The sequence below is a fragment of the Chironomus tepperi genome, unplaced genomic scaffold (genome assembly GCF_022539635.2).
Source record: "Chironomus tepperi strain 1889 unplaced genomic scaffold, CSIRO-AGI_Ctep_v1 contig_486, whole genome shotgun sequence".
Classification (NCBI taxonomy): Eukaryota; Metazoa; Arthropoda; class Insecta; order Diptera; family Chironomidae; genus Chironomus; species Chironomus tepperi.
Window position 1 is genome coordinate 1240544 of NW_027226608.1, and position 26351 is coordinate 1266894.

Sequence of the window (26351 nt, forward strand, 5' to 3'; positions counted from 1 at the left end):
TCTTTAAATGGCCGCTTTGGAGCAAGCTGTAACTTTTTTGTTCAATCTAGCTTGTTCATTAGCTGTCATTTATAGAGTAAAATGTTGAGTCAGAAACGTTACATAATAAGTGAATGATCTGCATCAGGATCTGAGCCTAATCTGGAATTTTCCAAGCAAAAAATCAAGCAATCAAATGATTGTTGCAGGTTGTTAAAGACTAAATTTTGAAATGTAGCCTTTAGCTTACTGCATCAAGACATTTGTTGCTTATAATCGACGAAAAAATGCGGTTTTGTAAGGTTATATGAGAAACATCTGCCAAAAAGCAGCTCAGCAAGGCATCAATATCGAGTTACAGATGAGTAGGTATGACTGAATAGGACATATACTTGGAAGGAAAATGCAAGAGAAAATTTTAATGCTGGGACAGATTCTCAAATCTGTTCCAAAACCCTTGGTTGGAGTCTGCAACGAAAACAGAAGAAAGGAAGCTCCAAAAGCTTTTTGGTGCATAATAATGATATGTGGCTAGCTACAACATGAGATTCACTAATTTATCGGGTATAATTCAGAGGATAATTGGATCAAATTCTAATTTATTGGATATGACATTAATTTCTCAGATACATCTAGAACAGCGATGGACAACCTGTGTGACGCGGCACACCTTGGAGACTGCCCACGATCAAAAGCGCACACGACATGCAGTTCATTGCATTTTCAAAGAAATTTGACTGCACGATGTGTAATGACGTATTCTGGGATGCAGAAGGTGCATTAGTGGTCAACCAGGACATAATAGATTCTGGAGGGGGTGGATCAGTAAGCATGTCACACCCATCTTCAAAACCACAAAATCCATTTGAATTTTTTTCATATAAATTTCTTTATTTTCATCATTTATTTAAAAACAGGCTTAAAATACCAACAAAAAAATCTACAATTTAGAGAACACTGGTACTTCCCCCTTCGACTGTCCAGCCATAACAGCATTAACAAAATCCTCACTCTGCAAATTCATCTTATTAATCTCAGTAATTTGATCCAATCCTTCCTGATTTGTGTGATCCAATGAATATACCAAATTCTTCTTAGTTCCTTGAACAGCAACAGGTGATTTGGACGCAATTTCCTCAGCAAGCTTCAATGAAGCCTCAACAAGCTCCTCCTTTGTGTCAAAAACTCTCGTCACAAAACCCCACCGAAGTGCCTCATCGGACTTAAATTTACGTCCCGTAAAGCAAAGTTCCCGTACCAAACTTTGACTGCCAATTGCTTTTGGGAATCGCTGTAAAGTTCCAACATCGGCAGCCATACCAATGTCAACTTCCTTAATCGAGAACCAGCAGTCCTTTGTGCAGTAACGGATGTCAGCTGTGGATATTAAGTCGACACCGGCACCGACAACAGCTGAATGTGTAGCTGCAATGACTGGCTTGAGGCATCGCTCGAGTGATGAAATTGAATTTTGATGATGGACGATCAGTTCCTCTAGAACTTTAGCTTTCCTGGACACATCAGTGACGCCGGCTAGCTTCTGTCCAATTTGCAGCATGTCCATTAAGTCAATGCCGGCTGTAAAGTGCTTGCCAGCACCAGTAAGGACGATTGATCGGACATCCTCGGATGCGTTGAGTTCGTCGAAGCACTGGCCGATTTCGCTGTTGTGGATGGAAGTGGATATTGAGGATATAAGTGGATGTTAAGGATATTAAGGTCTGTTTGCTATACTTTAGGGAAATTTTGGACTTTTTTGATTGATTTTCCTTTCGTATAACAGACAGACTTTGTATTTTTGTACTTACTGCCATAATGTGTAGTTCAAGGCATTCAGTCGGTCTGGTCTGTTGAGCTCGACATGGGCTACAAATGCCTGTGAATTGGAAATGGAAATATTAATGAAATATAGTGACTTGAGGTCAGCATGGGTATAATATTGAGTCGAATTTGGTAGAATTCAGCAATTGGCATCAGCATTGTCATTTGAGTTAGGAATACAAGGATCAAGATCAGTGGTGGGCAACCTGCGTTACCAAAATGTTTGTAAATGCCATATACCGAGTGCCGAATGCTGTTTTAGTCGTGACATATCATCAAGATGTGTCGCAAATAATGAGAGGATTCATCCAAAGTTCTAGGACTACAGCGTTGGCCGAACTATTGGGTACAGCTGAAAATTACTGTGAACCGAGTACAGGACGACAAATCTGGACCAGAATGGCATCAAAGAGGATAGTGTTACGATTCAGTGACTTATATCTGATAATTATTGTAGTTAATATAGTCACCAAATCGTAACAATATCTATTGGATGTAAATCAGCATGAATTGAAATGATTTGAGGAGTTTTGGATAACTAGTCAATTAGGATATGAGGAGTTTTCTTGAGAAACTTAATTGACTAGGTCATGTGGCTAGGTTCAGACAGAATTGGTCAAGACCCAGCTTTGGCCTGAACCTAACTTTGACTTGGACCCAGCCTTAGTCTAAACTCAGTCTAAGTCTGAACCCAATATTGGCCTGGACTCAGCATTAACCTGGATACAGTCTTAACCTGTCTGAACCAAGACTAGACCCAGCTTTGACCTGTAATCAGCCTTAACTTCGATGCAGCTTTGACCTGAACCAAGTCTAAAAGTGAACCCAGTCATGACTTGAAACCAGCCTTGTCTTGAACCCAGCATTAGTCGGAATCCTGTCTTAGTCTGAACATTATCATAGCCTGTACCCAGTCTTGTCCTGAATCCAACCTGAGCTTTGGAACAGAGCTCTGGATTGAATTCAGTCTTGGTCTGAAACAAGCGTTGGTCCAAGTACGATGCTCAGCCTTATTAGCTACCTTAAGAGTCCATCCTCATGAGCTGGAGGCACTATGATTCATAATCTACTGGACCACACTCTTTTAGACTCAAAGGTTGTTGTGGGAATCGAACTGGTACTCTGTATTGTACCTAGCTTGTATATTCTTGTGGATACAGCATTTAAATAGCATTAAAGACACCAAGACATGTCAAAGGCCTCAAAACAGCACTCAACATATGAACCAAACTGCATGGCAACTCCACATTTCATACCCAAACTCAAGGTCAATCTTGTAAATCTCATATTTCATCACATTCCGTACTAACCTTTGGTGTTGTAACTTTCAATGTCTCAAAAGTCGATAACATTCTACTGGATTGTCTACTAATGATTGTCCTTGTTAAGTTAAACATTTAAATTTAATTTTAACTAAACTTTTTATTTTTAGAAACTGGAAAAATCCCAAGATAGCACTTAGATAAAAGATAGATAGGAAGGATTAAGTGACTTTATGAGCTAATTTTATACTTTTTGTGCTGTTTTTTGAGGAATTGACGACAATTTTGGCAGATTTTAGTTAATTTTAGTCAAAATTTAGTCAATTTTTGAAGAATTTAGTCAAAAAATGTGAAAAAATTCCAAAATCTTGATTAAAAATCCAAAAAACAGGTTCACGTCTATCAGTCAACGAACAAAGTTCACAACTCAGTCAAATACACAAAAATATAAACACCGAGGGGCACGTCAGTGACCAAAAACTGTCGATCAGCAAAATCCTCAACAATTTCAAAACAAAATAAACAAAAAATTTCAATTTTTTGCCTCAATTTCCCCTAAAACAGTCAATAATGAGCAACATTGGAACCGCTGAAACAGACAGTGAGGATGAATTGCCATCGGCATGGGAAGAACGTGTCACAAGTGATGGAAATGTTTATTATTTAAATCATCAAACGAAGACAACACAATGGTGAGTAAAAAATGGGAACCTTTGACACTTTAGTGGACTTTGGATGGACTTTGTGGATGTTGAGGATTAATTTGGATGTTGAGATAAGAATTGGGAAGTTAATTTGGATCTGAAGCTGTTATTTTGGTCACGAAATCGGAAATAATGAGCAAAAATTTGAGGATCCCAATCTTACTTCCCAATCTTACTTCCTAATCTTCAATTCCAATGCCTTCACACCACAATACCTTCAAAATCTCTTAAAATTCTACAATAATTCTCATAATTTCCTCTCAATTTCATCTCATCAACAGGACCCACCCAAGAACAAATAAAATGAAGAAAGTAACTGGAAATCTACCATTCGGATGGGAAAAGAGAGTTGAAGCTGATGGAAAGATCTTGTTTGTCAACACAGAGAAAAATGTTCAATCATTCACAGATCCACGACTAGCGTTTGCTCAGGAAGTGAGTATAAGTAGTTGATACTGTCCATATGTGTCATGGGGAAGTAGGAGGGAGGAAAAGGGTAAGATAGTGGCAAGAAGGGTCAAAATGGGGCAATATGGAGCAAGATAGAACAAGATCGGGTAAGATCAGAGAAGATCGGGTAAGTTCGGGTAAGATCGGGTAAGATCGGGTAAAATCGGAGAAGATCGGAGATAATCGGGTAAGATCGGGGAAAATCGGAAAAGATCGGGTAAGATCGGAGAAGATCGGGTAAGATCGGAGAAGATCGGAGAAGATCGGAGAAGATCGGGTAAGATCGGAGAAGCTCGGGTAAGATCGGGTAAGATCGGGTAAGATCGGAGAAGATCGGAGAAGATCGGAGATAATCGGGTAAGATCGGAAAAGATCGGAGAAGATCGGATAAGATCGGAAAAGATCGGAGAAGATCGGATAAGATCGGAGAAGATCGGAGAAGATCGGGTAAAATCGGGTGAGTTCGGGTAAGATCGGGTAATATCGGAGAAGATCGGAGAAGATCGGAGAAGATCGGGTAAAATCGGGCAAGATCGTGTAAGTTTGGGTAAGAAGGTCTCATGTGTCTTTAGGATCCATATCCAAACAATCCTAATTTACCCCAATAACCCTACAATTCTCATATCTCTTTCTCTCCCCAACAGGAAACTGGCCAAACAATTCGTCAAAAATTTGATTCCTCATCCACAGCCCTATCAGTACTCCACGGAAAGGACCTCACCGGTAAAGTAGCTCTCATCACAGGCTCCAATATCGGAATCGGTTTCGAAACAGCTCGATCCCTTGCATTCCATGGCTGTGAAATCATCTTTGCATGTCGAAATCGTCAAAAAACAACGGAAGCGATGGACAAGCTGAACGAGGAGCGTCGCGGCAACTGTAAATTAAATTTCATTCAACTTGACCTTTCCAGCTTGAGAAGCACGAAGAACTTTTGTGAGGAAGTCAAGCGACAGTACCAAAAAATTGACTTGCTGATCCTTAATGCTGGCATTTTTGGACTTCCATATGGAACGACTGAGGACGGTCTGGAACGTCACTTTCAAGTCAATCACTTGTCACATCACTTTTTGACTGTTCAGCTATCGGAACTGCTTAATCATGAGTCGAGAGTTGTTGTTGTATCCTCAGAATCCCACAGATTCTCAAACTTCCCAAAACATGACCTGACCAAGGACATTTTAAGTCCACCGGCATCAAAGTTTAGCAGCATGATGGCTTACAACAATGCAAAGCTCTGCAATGTCCTGTTTGCATGTGAATTAGCCAGGAAGTGGCAGTCACGTGGCATTTCCATCTTTGCTGTCCATCCCGGTAACTTAATATCAACTGGAATATCAAGAAATTGGTGGTTTTGGCGGTTCCTGTTCTTTATCGTCCGGCCATTCACAAAGTCACTCCAACAAGGTGCAGCAACGACTGTTTACTGTGCAACAGCACCGGAACTGACTGGATTGACTGGAATTTATTTTAATAATTGTTACATCTGTGAACCGTCCAAATTGTCACAAAAGGACAATTTAGCAAAGGAACTGTGGGACATAAGTGAGCAGCTGATTAAGGACATATTTGAGAATTATGGGGACGGACCTGGCAGGGTGTAGGGCATGACATTCCATAAATATTCAATAAATAATCAATTTTATTTAATTTAAATGCATTTTTTTACATCTTATTAAGCTACACAAGCTTCCATACAGCAAGTCCCGTACCCAAAATGATCACAAATGGCAACCATGTCTTAATAAATCCCGAAAATCCAACATACTTTCCAAAAAGAAACATCCATGCAGCCAGCTTGACCATACTCCACCATGTACTGCCGCCGTACCTCATTAGACTTAGTGCCATGCCACAATGTGAGTGACAATTGTCCCAGAATAGATTGTGCATGCGTTTTGAGTATTCTGTTGATGCTTTTTGAACGGCATCGTCCCAGGCTGTGGTGCCACCTTCGACTTTGTTGATGTCTAGTTGGAGGTAACGTGTTGGCCATCCGAAGCCCATTTCATCCTCGCTGACATAGTATGGACCTTTGGAAAAATAAGAAAAATTAGGAAAATGATGGGAAATTGTGGAAAATTATGGAAAATTGGGGAAATATGAGAAAATTGGCATATGGAAATTCAGATCTGGCTATAATAGAGCCATAACTGGCCGAAAAGGGCCATAACTGACCGAAAAGAGCCATAACTGACCGAAAAGAGCCATAACTGACCGAAAACTGCCATAACTGACCGAAAAGAGCCATAACAAGCCAGAATAGAGCCATAACTGGCCGAAAAGGGCCATAACTGACCGAAAAGAGCCATAACTGACCGAAAAGAGCCATAACTGACCGAAAAGAGCCATAACGAGCCAGAATGGAGCCATAACTGGCCTAAAAGAGCCATAACTGGTCGAAAAGACCCAGATCAGGCTCTACCGTTGACTGTCGTCTGCCAAGACGTCTAAAGGATGTCATGGATCTCAATTAACCTGTCTGACCAGCAAAGTAAGTGAAATAACTCCAAATTTCATCAAAAATTGTCGAAATTTCAATAAAAATATGCCAAATTTTCAGGAAAATTCATGAAAAATCCTCAAAAGTTGACAAAATTTTCCAAATTTTCGTGAAAATCCTTCAAATTTTCATCTAATTCCTGCCAATTTTCATCACAATTCCACAGATTTTCCCAAAAACATCCTAAAAATTTTCACTCAAAAAAAATCTTCAATTTACCAGCAAAATCTCTAATAATTCCCTGAGATGTAGCAATTCCCATATGTCCAACAAACGGAAGCAGCCATGTAATCAGCGGAATTGGTGTCCAAATCAGACAGAATGGATACCGATGTAAATTGTAGTCTATTTTTGTCACATTCATCTCTAAATCCATTAAATCTATGTTTACTGTGCTGTAAAAAAATGAAAAAAAAAGTAATGTTATTGTTATGAAAAAAAATGAAGCGCAGTGAACGAATGGAGGGGAAATGAGATTGAAAAAGTGCGGGAAAATTGAGATGGCATGGGATGGTTAGGAATGGGAAGTGCTGTTTTTTTTACTTCTTTTGCAAATTTTTCTTTATTTCTTAATTCTTCAATATTTTAATATAATTAACAAAGTTCATAATAAAGTCGGTTCGAGTCGAGTTGGTTTGGGTTGAGTCGGTTCCGTTCGGGTGAGGTCGGTTCGTCTCGGTTCCGTTCGGGTCGAGTCGGTTCTGTTCGGGTCGAGTCGGTTCTGTTCGGGTCGAGTCGGTTCTGTTCGGGTCGAGTTGGTTCTGTTCGGGTCGAGTCAGTTCGGCTCGGTTTCGTTCGGGTAGAGTCGGTTCCGTTCGGGTCTTTAAGTTAAACTTAAAATTCAATCTCTAAGTTCTTCTAAATTTCCTCATAAGTTTCCCGATGTCTATTCAAATTGACACCACAGTTCAGATATCCACATCCAAAGCACACGAAAAAATAGAATAAAATTCCAAAAATAATCATAAATAGCCCCATGTAGAACACAATATCGTCAAGATTCTCCCAACTGACAGGATATTTTCGTCCCATTTGTTGATCGACTGATGGTGATGCAAAGTTGGCGAGTTTTTCGTAGCTGCTGAACAGAGCTGATGCATCTGATGGAACTATTGACATGATTGTGATCATGAAAATGACTGTTGCGATTGTGATGGAACTGAAAATTGATGAAAAATTTAATTAATAATTTTCCGAATTTTTGCCCGAACCGAGCAGTTCCGACTCGACCCGATCTGAACCGAACAGTTCCGACTTGACCCGAACTGACTTAAACAGTCTCCAACTTACCCCATGGCTTTTTCTTCAATTTTTCCTTACAATTTTCAATCTTTTGAATGACTTAAAATGCAATCTTCAACTGAACAGGACTTGCTTCATAAATGAGTATTTATCTCAAAAATATTGACTTATTTACCAATTACAAAGATTGATTCTCAATATGTAAATGAGAATTTTTTACAAAAAAATTAAACAACAGAAAAAAGTTTCAGTATTGATAAGAAGTTTCAGAATGTTGTGGATGTGAGTAATTTAAAAACTGTTATAGTGATGTGATATGTGCAGGTAGATGAGATTGGGGATTAAGGGGTGGATGTGGATCTTATATGTTGAAGGGGGATGTATATTGGGGACAATTTGGAGCCGAGGTTTGAGCTAGCTCAGGCATCTAAGGGTTGGGTTTAATGGTCGGTTTCTTAACCTACATGGGATATCCGAGCCTACCATACCATTCCTTACACTACTCTATTCTAATCTACTCTTTTATACTCTATTTTTCTCTCTTCAAGACAACCTTACTCGACTCGATCCGAGCCGACTTGATCAAACCTAACCCGAATCGACTCGACTCCACTTGATCAGACCCGAACTGACTCAACTCGAACCGACTCGTTCCAAACCGACTTGACTTGACCGAAACCGACTCCACTTGACTCAATCTTATTCGACTTGACTCAATCCGGCTAGACTAATCTGACTAGAGTCGATTTGACGCTACTCGGTCCGATTTAACCCGAACCGAACCGACTCGACCCGATTCGACCCGATCTATCCCGAACCGAACTGACTAGATTAGATCCAACTCGACTCGATACGAGACTCTATTGTACTCTACCTCAACCTACACTATCCTATACTTAGTGGAATATCCTACTCTATGCCGCATATGCAGTATTTTATGCTATTCACCTATCGTACTCCTCCTTCAACCCAAGGTTGTATAGGATTAGATGGTGTAACTAAGACAGTCCTGTCTACCCGGATAGATTAGAATAGGGTAAATCAGGTAGATTAAGAAACCAAACTCATTTTGGTTCATTATTTTGTTACAAATCGCTACAATGGTATGAAGAAAGTGACTAAAAATGCCATCTTAAGAGTTACGTAACTTTTGAACGTTCCCACATGTAAAAGTCAACTCCACCCAGTTTAACTCATCATCAAATAGTCAAATTTGTCATTTTGTTTGTTTAGTTTGAAGTCACTTCATTTAAATACCCAGATTTAATTTAAATCCACCATCAATCTAATCAGTCTAATCCACGTCAATGATGCTCAGATCTGTATGTTTTCCTCAGATCCACAAAAAGTTTCCATCCAAATTCTCAGTTTCCAAAAATCGTCTGTGTTGTCATAAAAACAATCGAAAAAAAAAAAATAATGTAAATTTTTTCGCATACATCCTCGGTCTAGTTAAGTTCCAATAAATAATGTACAGTCTAAATTGTTAGAAACTAAAGGAAGTGATGAAAAAGTCAGCATCATTAAACGTCCTGCTTGGCGAGGGCGCATTACAATCACGATGGCGACAAAATGCAGGCGCTAGCTTTATAAGAATTAGAAAAAATAAATTTCGTAGTCATTTTATCTATATTATAGCCTTAATCCTGTTGGCACTTATCATGTATATAATATTGCCAGCACAACGTAAATTTACATCGACATATCGTCATGTGGATACGTCACAAATTTATTCAAATATTATTGATAATGAGATAATTAATTATAATGCAGCATATCCACTAACAAAGCCTGTCATTAATGCACATACGAAGACGACGGTCTATAAGATTGGCATGATTGCTGATCTTGATACAAATTCGAGGAGGAAAAAGGATGGAAATGAATATTCGAGTTATTTAAAGAAGGGATGGTTGACTGTGTCAGCGACACATTCAACGTTTGAGTTTAAGTGGGATGATGAGGATTCCAAGGAGATTAAGAGTGGATATTCCTTGAAAGGTGAGTTGATGCTTGAATGTTGTGGAAATTTGTAGGGAATCTAGGAGTTGTGGATGAGTTTAGTGGAATATGTCCAAAATTGTTGATCTGTAATCTTGGACAAACAACAAGGCACAACCCAAAGCTGCAGGCCTTCAGCCATGGATGATCTATAAGGCATAGTCCAAAATTACAGGCTTGCAATCTTGGACAAGCTGTCCGCAGTCTAAAACTGCAGGTCTGCGCATCTAAGAATCAGGATATACAGGCCTGTTATTATTGACTGATCCCTATTTTGTAGCTTTTTCCAAATATGAGGGTGGGGAGGGAAGAAGGGACAGAAGAAACAGACAGAACAAAAGAGACAGAGAAAACAGAATGGTCAGAACATGTAGAACGGACAAAGCGGAAAGAAGGGACAGTAGGGACAGATGGGAATGCTGGGACAGAAGTGACACAAGGGACAAAAGGATCAGAAGGGACAAAATGGACAAAATGGACAGTAGAGACAAATGGGAACGATAAGAACAAAAGTAACTGAAGAAACGAAAGGACAGAAGGGAAAATGGAAAAAGACAGTCAAATTGGGCATGACCCCATCCAGCCTCTCCTAACTCCACACCCTGACTTTACGTGACATATCTAAAAATCCAGAAGTTTTTCCCCACTGGTCACAGTTGAACGTGATAATTAATGACTAATTTGTGGATTTAATAACGATGAATTATTGGACTGGATCCAAAAAATTCCTAGTTCTTCTTTTTTTGCTTAACGGATTTGATGCAATCTTTACGAACTCTTAAATAATATTTTACACAATCCATGACCTTTAAAATTAATATTTTGTGTAACTCAATTTGAAAATAATTTGCCAAAAAAAACTTGTTTTTTTTTCTCAATGTCAATTTCGCATAAAAAACCACGTCATAGAAATTTCGCTGGTTCCTTATAAATTATACCCATGCTCTCTTACTCTCGAGAGCTTACTCACCTGAAATATACAAGAATTGACTTTTTCTGCATTAAATGACCTTGACATAGATAGTTAAAACATAAACAGAAACAAGAAAACAAAACAAAAGTGAAAGAAGTTATGCTGATCATTCATTCATTGATGAATAATATCCATTGAAGTTTTTAGATCAGTTGTGAACATACTGTGTGATGCGGCACACTGATGGGCATGCGATTTTTTGGAAATATCATATGCGGTATCGGTCAAGGCTTACTACCAAGGTGTGCCGCGAAAATAAAAGGTTGTCCACTCCTGTTGTAGACAAAAGCCTTAATTGCGCCTAAAATTGCGATAATCTTGATTAAATAACAAAATTCGCAACAATTTGAAGCCTCAAAAATTCATTCACCCCAAAGTACTAATGCAAACCTTAAAATGACGTCTTTTGTCATTGTAAATGCCATAAAATTCAAATAAATTTAAGCAAGATAATGCAGATATTTACATCAATGTTATTCTAAAGATACTGTAGATCACTTGTGTTAATAAACACAGTGCAGCTGATGAGGTTGTGATTATAAAGTCAATATTTACGTTAGGACGTATAACTGACTTTTTATTGTTGTTGAGTTCCTCTAGAGGCTCAAATAGGGCCACCAACGTCGTATGACCAACTAGGGGATGCGGTTTTCTTACTAAGACACTACTGTGGAGCTTTGACTCTCCCCTGAATACGTCCATGATTGCAGTCAACTCTGAGGCTCGACTTGGTGTTCAAAACTCGATAAACCGCTCCTAAAGCTGGACTAAGATGACAGTTAGTGTGACTTAAGATCGAACTTCATCTAATCTATCTTCAGACCAACAAGACAATTGATCAAGTCGGTCAGTCAAGTCAAAGATCAAGCTTCTTTGGTCACTGCTAAGCCGCATGCTTTTCGGGCTTGTGCAGAAGCATAACGTGGCCGTTTTGAGCACTATTTGATAAAAAATTTGATGACAAGTGTTAAGGGCGACTTGCCGACTGCCAGTGGTAAGCGTCATCGGTCACCGGCGACGGTGCCAAATCTGTTTATAACTGACAGTTTACAGAACATGAACTTTGAGTTATTAAGCTGCTGGATAGTTAGCAATCCTTAATCAGGACTTATTACTGTCTATAAAGTCAGAAGCTCCATTTCAAACCAAATAATATAAGTAATCGTGCCAACTTCTTCATTAAAAACCAAGTCAGCCTTCAGTCAACAACCTCAATCTATTTTCCCGCCCATAAAAAATCCATCAACTTCGTGACTTTCATAAAGTTTTAAAATTTAATTCCAAATTTTTAATTCCCTTTCCTTTTAATTTTTAGGACGTGGCATGGAACTATCCGAGCTAGTAACATTCAACGGCAAAATTTACACATTTGACGACCGTACCGGAATAGTTTTTGAGGTCAACAACGACGACACCGTATCACCATGGATAATCCTTACCGACGGCGAGTCAATATCCCAAAAAGGCTTTAAAAGTGAATGGGCAACAATCAAGAATCATCAAATGTATATAGGCAGTATGGGTAAAGAGTGGACAAATGCAGGAGGTGAATTTGAAAATTATAATCCAATGATGATTAAGGTTGTGTCCACAAAAGGTGAAGTAAAGACACTAAATTGGGTTAAAAACTTTAAAGCAATTCGGTCAGCTGTTGGAATTGAGTGGCCAGGCTACATGATACATGAGAGTGGTGCGTGGAGTGACTTTAATCAAAAATGGTTCTTCCTGCCACGACGGTGCTCAACTGCTAAATATAATGAGACAATTGATGAGACAAAAGGATGTAATTACTTGATTATAGCTGATGACACATTTACGGATATCCAAAAAATTGAAATTGGTGAATTAAGGCCAACACGTGGATATTCAAGCTTTAAATTTCTTCCTGATACTCATGATAGTATTATTATAGCACTTAAGACGGAGGAAGTTAGTGGATCAACTAGCACTTATGTTACAGTCTTTGATATTAAGGGTAATATTTTACATCCGGATGAGAAGATTCATACTGATTATAAATATGAAGGATTTGAGTTTATTTAAGAAATTTGTGGAATGAATGTGAAAAAATTTAGATAAAAAATAAATAAATTGTTATAAATATGAGGGGACTGTTCACTTATTACGGTACAGAATCATGAGCCCCCTTTCCACATACCTCATCCCAGGGACGTAGCCAAAAAATTGGACTAGGGAGGCCCGGACCGTTTTTTTTTTTTTGAATTTTTTCGTTAAAAAATGTTTTTTCAATTCTTGGAGGTGAGCAAGTGCCCCTAATGGCTCCTTTTGGCTACGTTCCTGCCTCATTTCCCCTGAACGTAATGAGTGAACAGTCCCAAAGAAATCTATTAGAGTCAACAAAAAAGCTAGCAATTTAAGGCATAATTAGATTAAGTTTAGCAAAAAAAAAAATCAGGAAATGATTCTAAATTATCAAAACCAGTGGTGGGCAACCTGTGTGATGTGTAGCATAGGCAGTCGCCTAAGATGTATGCAAATAAGGTCCTCAAGCACATTTCAAGCTTTGGCAATTTCTGTCACTATGCACCTTATGCTGACAATGTGCAGTTCCTATTAGCTATTTCGCCATAGCATAATTGCGCTTGAGAACCCTATTTGCATATGCCTTAGGCGAATGTCTATGCTGCAGCTGTGACACACTAGTAAAGTGATGAGCAACTTATGTGTCGCGGCTCATTAATGCAGTGCTATGCAACCTTTGTGCTGCATCCTACTAATGCAGTGGAGGGAAATCTGAAAATGTCAAATTTAAAAAAATGAATCAATAAAAATTAATGAAAAATTTGTTACAAATGAAATTTAATTTAATTTAATTCTTCCTTAATACATTAAGAACTATAATCAAAAATATTCATGTTATCCAATTTTCAGAGCATGTCCTAAAACAGCAGTGACAATCCTGATGACAACATGTGTACAAAGTAAGATAGGCCATAATAATTAGGAATCAATGTACAAAGTCGTTACGTCACCGAGTCACCTCGCATCACACAGTACTGCAGAATACTTACTTAAATACTTACTTCCTTGGCTGGAGCACACGAGGGTCCAGGGAATGCCTAATGACTCTATCTTTCGAAACCGTCTACCAGTTCCTTATATAAAGCACTCTAATGTCCTTTTCAAAACATCCAATTCCAAAAAATTCTTCGATCATTCACGCGATCATTCGTCATCCACAAACTACACAAAAAAAAATTTCTTAAGAATTTAGTATGATGTGAATCATCATTATGATTCAGAGTATAAACCCTAATATCATAAGTTATATAGCTTAATGTTATATACCTTAAGTGTTATACCTCAAATGTTATAGATCAAGTGTTATACTGCATACTCAGTGGTGCACAACACACTTGGATGGTAAGCCTCGATCGAAATATACAGCAAGGGCGTAGTTAGGGGAGATCATCGGGGACACGAGACTCCCTTATGAGATCTGAAAAACCGTTTGTGTTTTAATGATTTTTTTAATTTTAAATTTTTTATTCGCTTTTTTAAAACAATTTAAAATACCATTGGACCCTCATAGTCACGCCCCTGACAAACAGCATATAGTATATCCAAAAAATTTTGGCGTGACATAACTGTGTCGCGGAACACAGGTTGCTCACAGGTTGCACTGTAATTCGCATAACAAATCTGAAGCGTCGCTGATTCATCGAAATGCAAATTTCATTAATAGTTGTGATGTCGCATCATCCATACCAAAGATTCTAATAAGATTCTAATTGAGATTATTTAATTTAATCGAATTAATTAATTTAATCTAATTTAAATAGAGGATTTAAATATTAGGTAAGCAATAACATATTATATTAATGATATGATTTCACAATTTTGTGCGATCGACAGCGATTATCGTCTTAAATTATAGGTTCTAATTTCATATAACATAAATTGTGCGCACCATTGTCGATTATTTAAAGGATAAGAATAGGAAAGGATAAGGTTGGGATAGGATATTTTAAGGATATATTAGGGGAAAAATCAAAAATTCTATAAGGGGCCGTTAACTTATTACGTTACGCAAAAAAACGAATTTCTAGACCCCCCTCCCCCCCTCGTTACAAAATGTCGTTACAAAAAAAATTTTTTGGTTGAGGCTGTTACAAAATCCTAAACCCCCCCTCCCCCCTAAAAAGCGAACGTAATAAGTGAACGGCCCCTAACCTTATTCAGAAAATAATTCAAAAAAAGTCGTTATGGCAAAGTGTGCATGAGTATTATTGTATAACCTGTTATGGCAAAGTGGTATGTATGTATTGGTGATAAGGAGTGCGTTGCATGGGTCCGGCATAATTATTCCGCAAAATTGTGGAAAGCTATAGCGGTACTATGGTTTGGTAGGGATCCAATAATCTTATATTATTTATCAGTTCCATCGGTGGACCTATATAGAGTGTTTCATTGATATACCATTGGTTGGTGCAAGCATACCTCCTATCTTTACCTTACCAGGTGTACCACTATACCATACTAGTGCTGCACCTAAACTGAACCATACAATGCCGTACCTTATCAGAGAAATCAGCGGGCAACGTGTGTGTCGCTAAAAATTGTCTAAAAATCCCATGAACCGTATGTCATGTTCAATTTGCGGTCAAAAATTACCACTAAAGAGTGCCGCGACCCACTGGGTCGAAAGCCTTAGAACCCGCTACTTAATAAACCTAATTGCTGTATTTTATTTTAGTGCATCACAAAATGGCTTCCAACAACAATCAACCCCAATTTCATCATATTTTATCATCACAACCGGAAGTTAAAAAAGATTTCATTATTAATATAACCAGTAAAAGCTATAATACCAATGAAATACTCAATAAACAGATCTCCAAGCTGATTACATTCTCATCTGCATTGAGTCTGTTTGATACCAAAATAGCAATAAGTCGACTTAATCGTGATGAATTTCCACGTCTTTTTACGTTCATCATTTCGGTCAAAAATTTTGGATTTAATATGAATGATCAGGCTGAGGTCGGCAAAAGCATTTACGAGCTAAAGAAGCACTTACTGGATTTTGATACAAAACGTCCAATGGTCCTTCAATTAACATCAGAAGACGAGAATGTCACACGATTTTATTACAAGAATGAGTCATCAACGGAATTCCATTATGTCAATCTCAATCAGGCATATTTTTATAATTTTTCAGCATTCTTGAGCTCATATTTGAAAGGCGACTTTAACAGCTCTGAAAATAACATCCTTGATATGCTTGAAAATGTTGACCGTCCTGGACTTATAATTCGATTTTTACAAATGTTAAGCTTAAATGAGCGTTTTTTTCTGCACGTCATTTTCAGAATTGCATATAAATGTAATGTTGATGACTTTATAGCCATCCTGGATACACCATTTGACGGGTCAATGACTATATCCACATATTGGACAACATACTTGTCAATTATTTTCACAGACCGTGAAATTGTTGAGGATACTATTGATCATGAGAATATTGCCGATATATTTGAACTGAAGGAACCAGGAAGTTCATCGCCAACACCTAGTGACAATCGTGGCCAATGGTCAATCCTGTCCGATGTCATTGAATGCGAAAATACAGAAATTTCCAATTTTTTAGCAGCCAATTACTTTAAAGAGCTACAAAATCTGTCATTTAATCACAAACTTAAACTATCAACACAGCTATATGACAACAAGCAGTATGACTTACTGTGTAATTTAATTAAATTTTCTGACTTTCCATTTCCGGAAATATATCATAAATATAAGAAAATTGAATGTCAAGAACTTAAGGCATTAGCACAAGAACGAAAGGCATTTTTTCGTGACATTTCCAAAGAAAATATTAAGGAAGTCATAAAATACATCATAAATAATAAGCACCTTAAGTATGCATATTGTGTCAAAAATAAAACAGCAATCTACAAAGCTGCAAAGGCTAAAAAAGTTACATCATTATACTTATTAATATCATATGGATATGAGCAAACGGAACCAGAATTAGTCGAAGAAGTAGCAACAAAAAAACAAAAAGAAGCTAAAGCAGCTAGAATAGCACAGCAAAAGGCACAAAGGTCTCAAAACATCACAGATTCACTACAAGATGAGGACAAGACTGTTAATTTAATGTGTAACAAGTCACTGATTTTTGATGTAAAAAATACCATTGTGGATCAAACAGAATATCGTGAGATAATCAGGAAATGCTTCAAATTAATATTCAAAGTTGTTCCTGATCTTATCAACATTGCATCAATGTGTGACGAATTAAAGATTCTGTTCGACTTTGGAAGTCAAACGGTGAGTTAAAAATTAATTTTTTTGATTTTTTTTGGGGTTTGCCTATATGCTGTAGATGTACAGACCTGCAGATTTTTGGTATCCAAGCAGGCAGGGGCGTATCCAGAAAATGGTGCAAATTAAATGGGATTCTAACTCTCGGAGGGTGCCCTGAATTGCCTTCCCTCCTGGCTAAATCCCCTGACTTTATTTACCTCACTGGCCGTACAGATCAATTGTAATTCATGGCCTTAATCCAACCTTAATCAGATACCACCTGATAGTGTCCTTATCGCTTGCTTCCGCCTACTTACGGGGACCATGCTATGACTTAGAGCCTACGTTGCTACAAAAGGCATGCCTGACTTTATAGCTGACTAAATTACCGAGCTTGAAGAAATTCTCAGTTTAGACATCCAACTGGCATACCTTCTTTCATTTTGGAGTTCCAGCATGCCTTTTCCCTTGTTGAAGTGGCAGCCATGAGGAATTTCCTTTTATGGAAGTCCAATTCTATTGGCTTCTTGCTCTTTTTTTACTTACTTACTTCGCTGACGGTATAGATCAATTGTGATCCATGGTTCCCCTCAAATGTCGCTTAAAGCTGGTTCTATCGCCTGTTTCCGTCTACCAATTGCCAATACTTATTGCTATACTCGGTACAATTGTCATCGAGTCCAAGTAGCTGCCTTGACTTCTGTATCAAGCTTGCTAATCTTGCTCGTGGGCGTTGATCTTATTTTACTTTGCTCTCAAGAGCAAGCTCAGTGCCTGCTTTAGCTTAACAAAAATTGTGACATTTATTAACTAAAATAAGGTCACCCCTACCTCAAAAATCCCCTCTACATACACCCCTTAACTCATAAATTTTTAACTTATTTATTTTAACATTTTAGGTTAAACCATCAAGTCTAGCTGATCCGGATGCATCAGGTGCATGCTATCAAAATCGAAAATGGATATTTATTGGAGCCGAGATGACTGATGAAAGGAGTTATAAGCACATTGCGGGCATTTTAGCACATGAACTATGTCATTATTTAATGGGACTTGTGTACGAGAATAAGGAGAATCCGTTTTATAAGCATAAAATAGATATTCGTGATGAATATGAAGGAATTGTTAAAGCAATTGATAAATGGTCAGCAACTAAGGATTTTACCAATCCAGATGACATGTGCAAAGGAATTATATCGTCAGTATATAGATATGAACCTGAAAACATTAATCAAGAATTGATTGTTAGGGTTGTACAGATTATGGTCGAATTTGAGGGCGAAGTAGATATGCTGAATACTATTACAGCTAAGTATAAAGATTTATTTGATTTTTGGACACAAAAAGTCATGCCAGACCTTCAAAAATCTAATTTATTAAGGCGTAAAAATACAAATAAATTAAATAGATTTTTTGAGATGATTAAGACCATCACAGACAGTAAATACGAATTTATAGCCAAAAAATTTAATATAGATATAAAGAGCCTTAATAATTTTACAATAATTAAATCAAATGTACCAAAATTAGTCATATCTGACATTGATAATAGCTTATATGAGCAGTATGGTGACTCTATTGAAGATTATAACATTTATGTTAATCCAGTCATGCTTAAAAATCAAGAAATTCTTAATGATTTTACAAAACATCTTGCAATTGATAATGATCGTGAATATCATGTGATTATTGATTGCTCGATGGAAATGCCACCCGTATTAATGATTAATAAACAAACTAAATTTATTTACATTGTTCAAAATGATGAACAAATTCAAAAGATTGACGAGATTATGAATAACTGTCAATATAAATCTACAAAAACCACTGTTAACTATCTGTGGAATGACTTGACAGAAAATTGTCAGCAAAAACTGCTCCAAAAAAAGATAATTTTTCAAAATTGTCCAGACTTAACATTACATGACATTTTATATGAAGAATCGCTCACAAAATGTCAACAAGCATCACTAAGCAAGGCTATATCTACCTTAATTGATGACGGTCAGGTCCTAAACTCATTAGTTGAGGATGTTAAAATGTCTATAAATTCACCACATCGTGACGATCAAAATGAATCAGAATTTAAGTTAATTAATATAAAAAGAAATTATATTAAAGTCCAACCGAATCAAAATTCAGGCAACGGTAAAGACACTTTATTTAAATTCATTTTGGATCGTCAAGAAGATCGTGTTAAGTTCCAGATTTTACCACAAATTTTTGAAAATTTTCAACCAAAATTGTGCCAAAATAGCTTTTTAAATGATATAAAAGGTAAACAGTATGTCTTAATATCGGGTAAAGCGGGAAATGGCAAAAGTTGGTCAGTTAGGGATTTAATGCGATGGCAGGATACAAAAAAATGGAAAATTTTTGTTGACCTCAAGCAATTTATTACGGATTTTAAGAAATACAGCACTTTAACAGACTTTTCGACTTATATTGTCAAAACAATCCTTAAATTAGATCAGACATCATTTGATGCCAAATTATTTCAGTTCCTTTACAAATCCGGTCGAGTATTCATCATATTTGATGGATTCGACGAGATAGCGCCTAATTATGCTGCACATGTGATGAATTTGGCAAAATTATTTGAATTTAATAATGGCAATCAGTTGTGCATCACAACAAGGGATCATTTTGGTGATGATTTGAGGCAAAAACTCAAAATTGATGCACTTTATAATTTAGAGGAATTTACCCATGAAGATGGCATTAATTTAATTGTTTCCATTTGGATGCTGATGGATAAAAAGAAGAAAAAGTCAGATTTAAGTTTTACTGATTTTGTAAATTCGTCGAAAAATTTAGAAAAATACAAAAAAAAGGCACAAAAAATAGTCGAAACTATGAAAATATCCAAAAATCGTTCACTTGGCATGCCACAGCTGTTTAAAATAACAGCTGATTTGTGTAAAGATAAGGAAAAAAAATTGACAGTTTTTGAAATTTATAATAAAATGTTTGATGATCTTTACACAATCTGGGCTGACAATAAGGGGGAATTATGGGCGGAACTTAACGTTCAATGCCAAAAATACGACATGAATTTTCGTAAAATTCATCAATATTTGGCAATCGAGAGACTTTTTGAAGATTTTTCAAAAGAATATTTTGCAAGACATAACAAAGACGAGTGGACTAAATTCGGCATTATAGCATGCGGAATCGTCAATTTAAAAGACGACGAATTCATTTTTCTGCATGAAACATCATCAGACTTTCTTGTTGCTGACTTAATTGTCAAGGAAATTAATTCCAGTAATGTTCAAGACATTGTCGTTAAGCTGTTTATAGACATAGTTATTACCAAAGAGTACGGGATTATAAGAATGTTTTTGAATGATCCAAAAGGTTTTAAAATGACGACCAGTAATTTAAATAAAATATTAAAATTTAAGGATAGATTTAACAACATTGAGAGTCTTTCTTATATATTTAAGGAGAATCTCGATGTCTTAGCTAAATTAGTCATAGACGTATTTGATTCTATGAAGCCATCAATTGTTAAAAATATTTTAGAACTTAATGTCAAAGAGCTAATTTTAAATCTTAACGAAAAAAAAATGTCTGATATATTTTTAAAATTTATCAAGAATTTTTTTGACATTGAGGACCTTAAAATCTTCATTATAGACCATGAAGTATTTCAAATGATTATAAGATCAAGACTTAATATTACAATTTTTACTAAGTTTGTAACAAAAATTAAGAAAAAAACTGATCCGAATTTTATCATACAGGCATTGGTCAGTAAAAATAAAAAAAGACAGAATATATTCTATCACTTATGTAAATCCCAAGACCTTAATGTCAAAAAAATTAAAAGCCTATTTAAATTCCTTCAAAAATACCTCAAAGATGGTGAATTTTTAAAATTATTAACAAATTGTGATCAGTATAAAAGCAGCATATTGCAAGTTTGCATCCATACCGGAAATGAACAAAAATTTAAAATATTATGGACTGCATTAGACAGCATATTCAGCACAGCCAATTTAATACAATTTGCAATGTCTAAGGATATAAATTATCAAAATATTCTGCATTATGCTGCACGTTGTGAATCACAAAGCATGTATAACTTAATATGGGAGCTATTTTTAAAGACTAAAGCTTCCAGTCCAAATACATTCATGGATATAATCCTTGGTAAGGATGTAAATGGACAAAACTTTTTACATGTTCTGCTTAATCAGCACAACAACTGGAAACAAGTAACAGATACATTTGATCTATTAAGATCTAATTTAAGTGATGATCAGTTCCAGGACGTATTAAGATCAACTGGATACTGTAATATGACATTAATGCAGTCAGCTGTTTGGAATTTAAAGTCACTCGAATATTATCAATTTTCATTGAAATTTTTCAAAGATCTATACAAATCTGACGATGACTTCCTAACAGCATTAAGTCAAGTGGATGATTCATATGGAAATATCCTCACAACAATTGTCTGTTACTCAATAAATGAGGTATTTCAGCAGGCAATGGAACTGCTGAAAGAAATTGATCCAACGCAGGATGTGACTAGGGAAATGTTAGAGCTTAAAGATCAGTATGACAAGCATCTATTCCAAAATGCAGTCGAACTTAACAATTCATTTGAATTAAATAAGAGCATATGGGAGGTCTATGATGAATATTTTAAAAAGTCCGAAATATTAGAATTCATAAGGAATAACGATACAGCTAATGACAATGTCTTAACATCAGCACTTGCCTCTAAAACATTGGATATTGAAAAGTTAACATGGGATAACATTTGTCAATTTATGGACGAAAGTCAACGAAGGCAATATCTAAAAGAAAAGGGATATCGATTCTTAACAACTAGGACAGTTGATATAGCGAAAAGTGAATGGATTGTGGATCTTCTTAAGGTACACAACGACACAGCTAATTCACTGTTTGCGTACTCATTTAGTGACATTATTAAACACATATTCTGTTTCTTATTCATTTGTTTGCTTTTGTGGTGTCTGATTTATCGAAAATAATTAGGGGTCGTTCACTTAATCCGTATACCCCCCTCACACCCCTGTACGTATAATTTTGAACCGGGGGTATAGTATGTATATCAGTTTATATGCAGTCTTAAATATCAAAGATACTGGATTTATTCTGAATTTATGTCTAATTTTTGAAGCTTTTTTTTTCCATTTCACCATTCTGGTTGCTCGGTATACTGCAAGGTATATCATGTATTATAATGATCTCGTGGTCTTTGCATTGTGCAGAAACTGGATTCTTAATCTTCATGGGATATATCCCATCCTATCAGGGCTATTTTGCTCTATCTTACTCCTAATTCAGCCCAAGAGTACCTAGTATAAAGTAGGGTGGTGTAACTAGGATAACACCGTCTAATCAAGTAGGATAAGTGGTTCCATCACTTGCTAGCTCTCTGTTCGGTTTCTTAATATATCTGATATATTCTATCCTATCCTACTTGAGTCCTGGCTTGAGGTCTCAAGTGATATGGCACAACCACAGAACAAAAGGCTGATCCTTTTAAGCAGAGCTCGATGTCGAGTCGAGTCGACTTCAACCATAACGACTTCGAGCTCTGATTTTAAGCAATTATTATATACATAAATAATTATATTAAGCATAAATATTTAAGTAACATTGTATTTTTGAAAATATATTTAAGAATCTTAATTAATTTTTTTGTACTCTTGCCTGTTACCAAAGTAAAATATGTAAAACAGTATCAAGCTAGAAACTAGCCAAATGTGTAAATTTAAGATAAAATTATCAATAAATATTATATTTAACTAATTTTTTGAATCGTTTTTATTTATTTACTTACTTACTTCGCTGTACAGATCAAGTGTGATCCATACTCCCTCAGTCGGCGCCTTGCTTGAAGAATTTTTCGATGATGATTTGTGAGTCACAACCTGAAATTTTGGACTTGGTGCTGTTTAACATGGACTTAAAGGATCTTTAGATTGATGCAGCAATGATACCAAAGGATTATGAAGTTAAGGACAATATATCAAGAATTGAGTTCCCTCAGTCGGCGCCAAAGGATGGCTCTTAGTTGAGTACAGCATGTCAATTACCATTTCCATGTGTGACTCTATCTTTATCGACAGCTTCATTCCATGAGATCATTTTCAATTTCGAACATAATTTGAGTCAATTCATGTCGATGCTCTCTTTAAAGAGAGTCTTAACAAGAAGAAGAACTGAGTGACTCTCCAAATAGCAAAAGAGAGAATCATGTTTACCAACAATCATCATAAGATCGTGCATTGTTACGATTTTAAAAAGTTTCCGATGTTTTGAATCTCAATTCACAAACTTTACTATAAATACCTGAAATTATGATACCTAATCTTCATTATTCAAGCAGAACTGCATCAGGATAGCAAAAAATCAGTTAAAATTGACGATAAATTCAAAAAAATCAGCAGAAATTCCCAAAACATCATCAAATCACCAACCAGCATGGATACTTCATCATCAACAACCATCGACGACCTCCCAGACGACGCCCTCATCGAGATCTTCAACTACCTAAACCACGCCGACATCCTTGATGCTGTTGTTGTCTGTCAACGTTGGGCATGCATCATCAAGTCCACCAACAGCCTCAAATCACGCTTCAAATCTACAATTTGCCTCCGTAAGACTTCCTACTTGATCAACAGATTCTATGCATCGGAATTCCAAGACAATCTGACACTTGACATGTCAGCACCATGTGACAATATCCATCAGGAGATTGCTGCCTTACTTGACAGGACATCCGGCTACATCAAGACCTTAACATTGAAGACATTCTTTATGTCCAATGCCTTTCAGGTCCTCAAAAAGACACCAAACCTTGAAAAATTGGTTGTCATTAATTTAAGACGTGACAAAACCGAGGCGATGTTGGAACTGCCAAAACTTAAGCATCTTGAGCTTGTCAATTCATTGAGGATCGGGAAGTACATCACGACGACGAGCAGCATACGGACATTAAGAGTCATGGGCTCATTGACTGTGTCATGTAAGCGGAAGAAGCTTGACACGAGATATGCTGAGGAACTGGACAGGAATGGATTTAGTGCCACAATCAGCAACTTACTTGCACGATGTGTAAATCTTAAGGAACTTTACATCTCAAATGTCCAAAAGGACAACATATCACTTGACTGTGGACGATTTACATTCAAGCTGGACACATTTGTACTTGAGTACATTGTCATGCCTAAGAGGAACCTGATTGAGTTCCTTAATAACCAAAAGTCAAGTTTGAAGAATTTTTCGATGATGATTTGTGAGCCACAACAGGAGATTTTGGACTTGGTGCTGTTTAACATGGAACTTGAGGATCTTGAGATTGATACAGCTATGATACCAAAGGATTATGAAGTTAAGGGCAATGTGTCGAGAATTAAGAAAATTTCATTCAAGTCTTATAAGGTTGAGGAGAATTTGAGACAAAAGCAGTTTTCTAGAGTTCATCATGATGCTGTGGATGAACGATGTGAATTTGACAATAGAATGATTGACTTCAATTTTGTGAGGAATAAAACAAGAGTTTTTAAGCTTCGAGGTAAGTTTAATGATTTTTCTTGACTATTCTATTTGATTACTCTACTTGACGACCCTACTTGACGACCCTACTTGACTACTCTACTTGACTACTCTACTTGACAATCCTACTTTACAATCCTATTTGACTACTCTACTTGACTACTCTACTTGATTACTCTACTTGATTACTTTACTTGACGACCCTACTTGACTACTCTACTTGACTACTCTACTTGACAATCCTACTTGACAATCCTATTTGACTACTCTACTTGATTACTTTACTTGACTATCCTACTTGACTACTCTACTTGACAACCTTACTTGACTACTCTACTTGATTACTCTACTTGACTAATTTACTTGATTACCCTAATCGACTAATCTACTTGACAACCTTACTTGACAATTCTACTTGACAACTGCACTTGACAATCCTACTTGACTACTCTACTTGACTACTGTACTTGACAATCCTACTTGATTATACTACTTGATAATCCTACTTGACTTCAAATAAATCAGAAAAATTCTAACATTTTCTTATTCTCCTTCCAGATGACAGAGACCACTACCTCACACCATGGAATGACCGTACATGGGATCGACCAGCCGATGGTGACCATCCATTGTCATCGATGTTGATAATGAGAATCTTATCAGCATGTCCAGATCTCGAGTTTGCTGTATTCCATAACTTTAATTGCTCTCAATTCTTGGATCAGTTGAATACATCGTGTAAGAATCTAAAGGAATTGAGACTTTTTGAGGTTCCAAAGGAGATATCCGAGGACTTGATGTTTGATGAGTTGGAGACACTTGAGATTGACCATATGGAGGCAGAAAATGACGAGGAAGTTCGGACTAGATTGATAACTTTGGCTAGTAAATGTCCAAAGTTGAGAACCCTAAAAATTCATGACTTTAATGACGACTACCGTAGACGATTCCGTGAATTAGCAATTGGAGTTAAATCCTTAGAGGAACTGCATGTTGGAAGCAGTTATCAGTTCTTGTCATCACTTGAGGAGGACATAAAGGAAGTCAAAGAAAATGGATCAAATTTGAAGCATTTTTCATGTGTTGCTTACTTTTGTGAATGTAAATACATTCATGCAATCACTGGAATGGAACGTCATGGAGTTCAATTGACTTTTCATGGACTGTACCGGAATGTATTTAATACAATTTATAATGATCGGAGACTTGGAGCAATGAGGAGACGAATGGCTAAAAAGATTGCTAAAATGAGGGAAATTTGTTGGAAAATTCTCAATGAGGAACAAACATGTTAAGGATAATGAGGATCAACAGTCAGTCACACATTCAGGAAGTTAGAAATTTATGTACGAATTTAAAAAAGAAATTAAATAAAAAATGTTAAAATTAAGAAAAAAATTATTTTTTTTTTTTTAAAATAAATTGATTTTTCAGGTTAGTAATAACGCTCGACTTGCTCGATTTAATAAACACGCTCGACTCCCCAATAATCACTCTCGATTTGGTAAAGCTTATTTGGTACAGAAAGACTGCTGTGGTACCTGAAAGCGGTTCCTTTGAATTTTAGGAAAATAAAAAACAAATTTTTAAGTATTTAAAGT

General features: G+C 36.5%; 7 protein-coding genes and 1 long non-coding RNA gene across 9 annotated transcripts in view; 5 read left to right on the forward strand and 3 right to left on the reverse strand.

Annotated features, from left to right (window-relative positions):
• LOC139099828 (neuronal acetylcholine receptor subunit alpha-6-like) overlaps positions 1-26351 on the forward strand; it is a 129485-nt gene that overhangs the window by 31118 nt on the left and 72016 nt on the right. The window lies entirely within an intron of this gene.
• On the reverse strand, positions 850-3496 carry LOC139099806 (delta(3,5)-Delta(2,4)-dienoyl-CoA isomerase, mitochondrial). The gene is made up of 3 exons (XM_070652335.1): positions 3111-3496; positions 1788-1855; positions 850-1643 (listed from the first exon to the last, which is right to left on the reverse strand). Exons 1-3 carry the CDS (start codon positions 3195-3197, stop codon positions 920-922), a joined length of 879 nt encoding a protein of 292 aa, XP_070508436.1. The 5' UTR covers positions 3198-3496; the 3' UTR covers positions 850-919.
• Wwox (WW domain-containing oxidoreductase) lies at positions 3530-5872 on the forward strand. The gene is made up of 3 exons (XM_070652334.1): positions 3530-3754; positions 4048-4201; positions 4861-5872. The coding sequence occupies exons 1-3, from the start codon at positions 3633-3635 to the stop codon at positions 5818-5820; spliced, it is 1236 nt and encodes a 411-aa protein (XP_070508435.1). The 5' UTR covers positions 3530-3632; the 3' UTR covers positions 5821-5872.
• LOC139099807 (transmembrane protein 222) lies at positions 5839-7166 on the reverse strand. Its single transcript, XM_070652336.1, has 2 exons — positions 6939-7166; positions 5839-6249 (listed from the first exon to the last, which is right to left on the reverse strand). Exons 1-2 carry the CDS (start codon positions 7093-7095, stop codon positions 5897-5899), a joined length of 510 nt encoding a protein of 169 aa, XP_070508437.1. The 5' UTR covers positions 7096-7166; the 3' UTR covers positions 5839-5896.
• On the forward strand, positions 9325-13754 carry LOC139099885 (apyrase). Its single transcript, XM_070652436.1, has 2 exons — positions 9325-9962; positions 12251-13754. The coding sequence occupies exons 1-2, from the start codon at positions 9467-9469 to the stop codon at positions 12976-12978; spliced, it is 1224 nt and encodes a 407-aa protein (XP_070508537.1). The 5' UTR covers positions 9325-9466; the 3' UTR covers positions 12979-13754.
• Positions 13745-14734, reverse strand: LOC139099886 (uncharacterized). The gene is made up of 3 exons (XR_011545374.1): positions 14473-14734; positions 14245-14395; positions 13745-14139 (listed from the first exon to the last, which is right to left on the reverse strand). It is a non-coding gene; the product is annotated as an uncharacterized lncRNA (long non-coding RNA).
• LOC139099883 (uncharacterized) lies at positions 14600-22998 on the forward strand. 2 transcript variants are annotated; one of them, XM_070652433.1, is made up of 3 exons: positions 14600-14754; positions 15653-17229; positions 18105-22998. In XM_070652433.1, the coding sequence occupies exons 2-3, from the start codon at positions 15664-15666 to the stop codon at positions 22212-22214; spliced, it is 5676 nt and encodes a 1891-aa protein (XP_070508534.1). In that variant the 5' UTR covers positions 14600-14754; positions 15653-15663; the 3' UTR covers positions 22215-22998. The 2 variants fall into 2 exon arrangements, with proteins under 2 accessions (XP_070508534.1, XP_070508533.1); XM_070652432.1 differs by lacking the exon at positions 14600-14754 and adding an exon at positions 15397-15537.
• On the forward strand, positions 23028-26093 carry LOC139099884 (uncharacterized). Its single transcript, XM_070652435.1, has 2 exons — positions 23028-24769; positions 25309-26093. The coding sequence occupies exons 1-2, from the start codon at positions 23674-23676 to the stop codon at positions 26043-26045; spliced, it is 1833 nt and encodes a 610-aa protein (XP_070508536.1). The 5' UTR covers positions 23028-23673; the 3' UTR covers positions 26046-26093.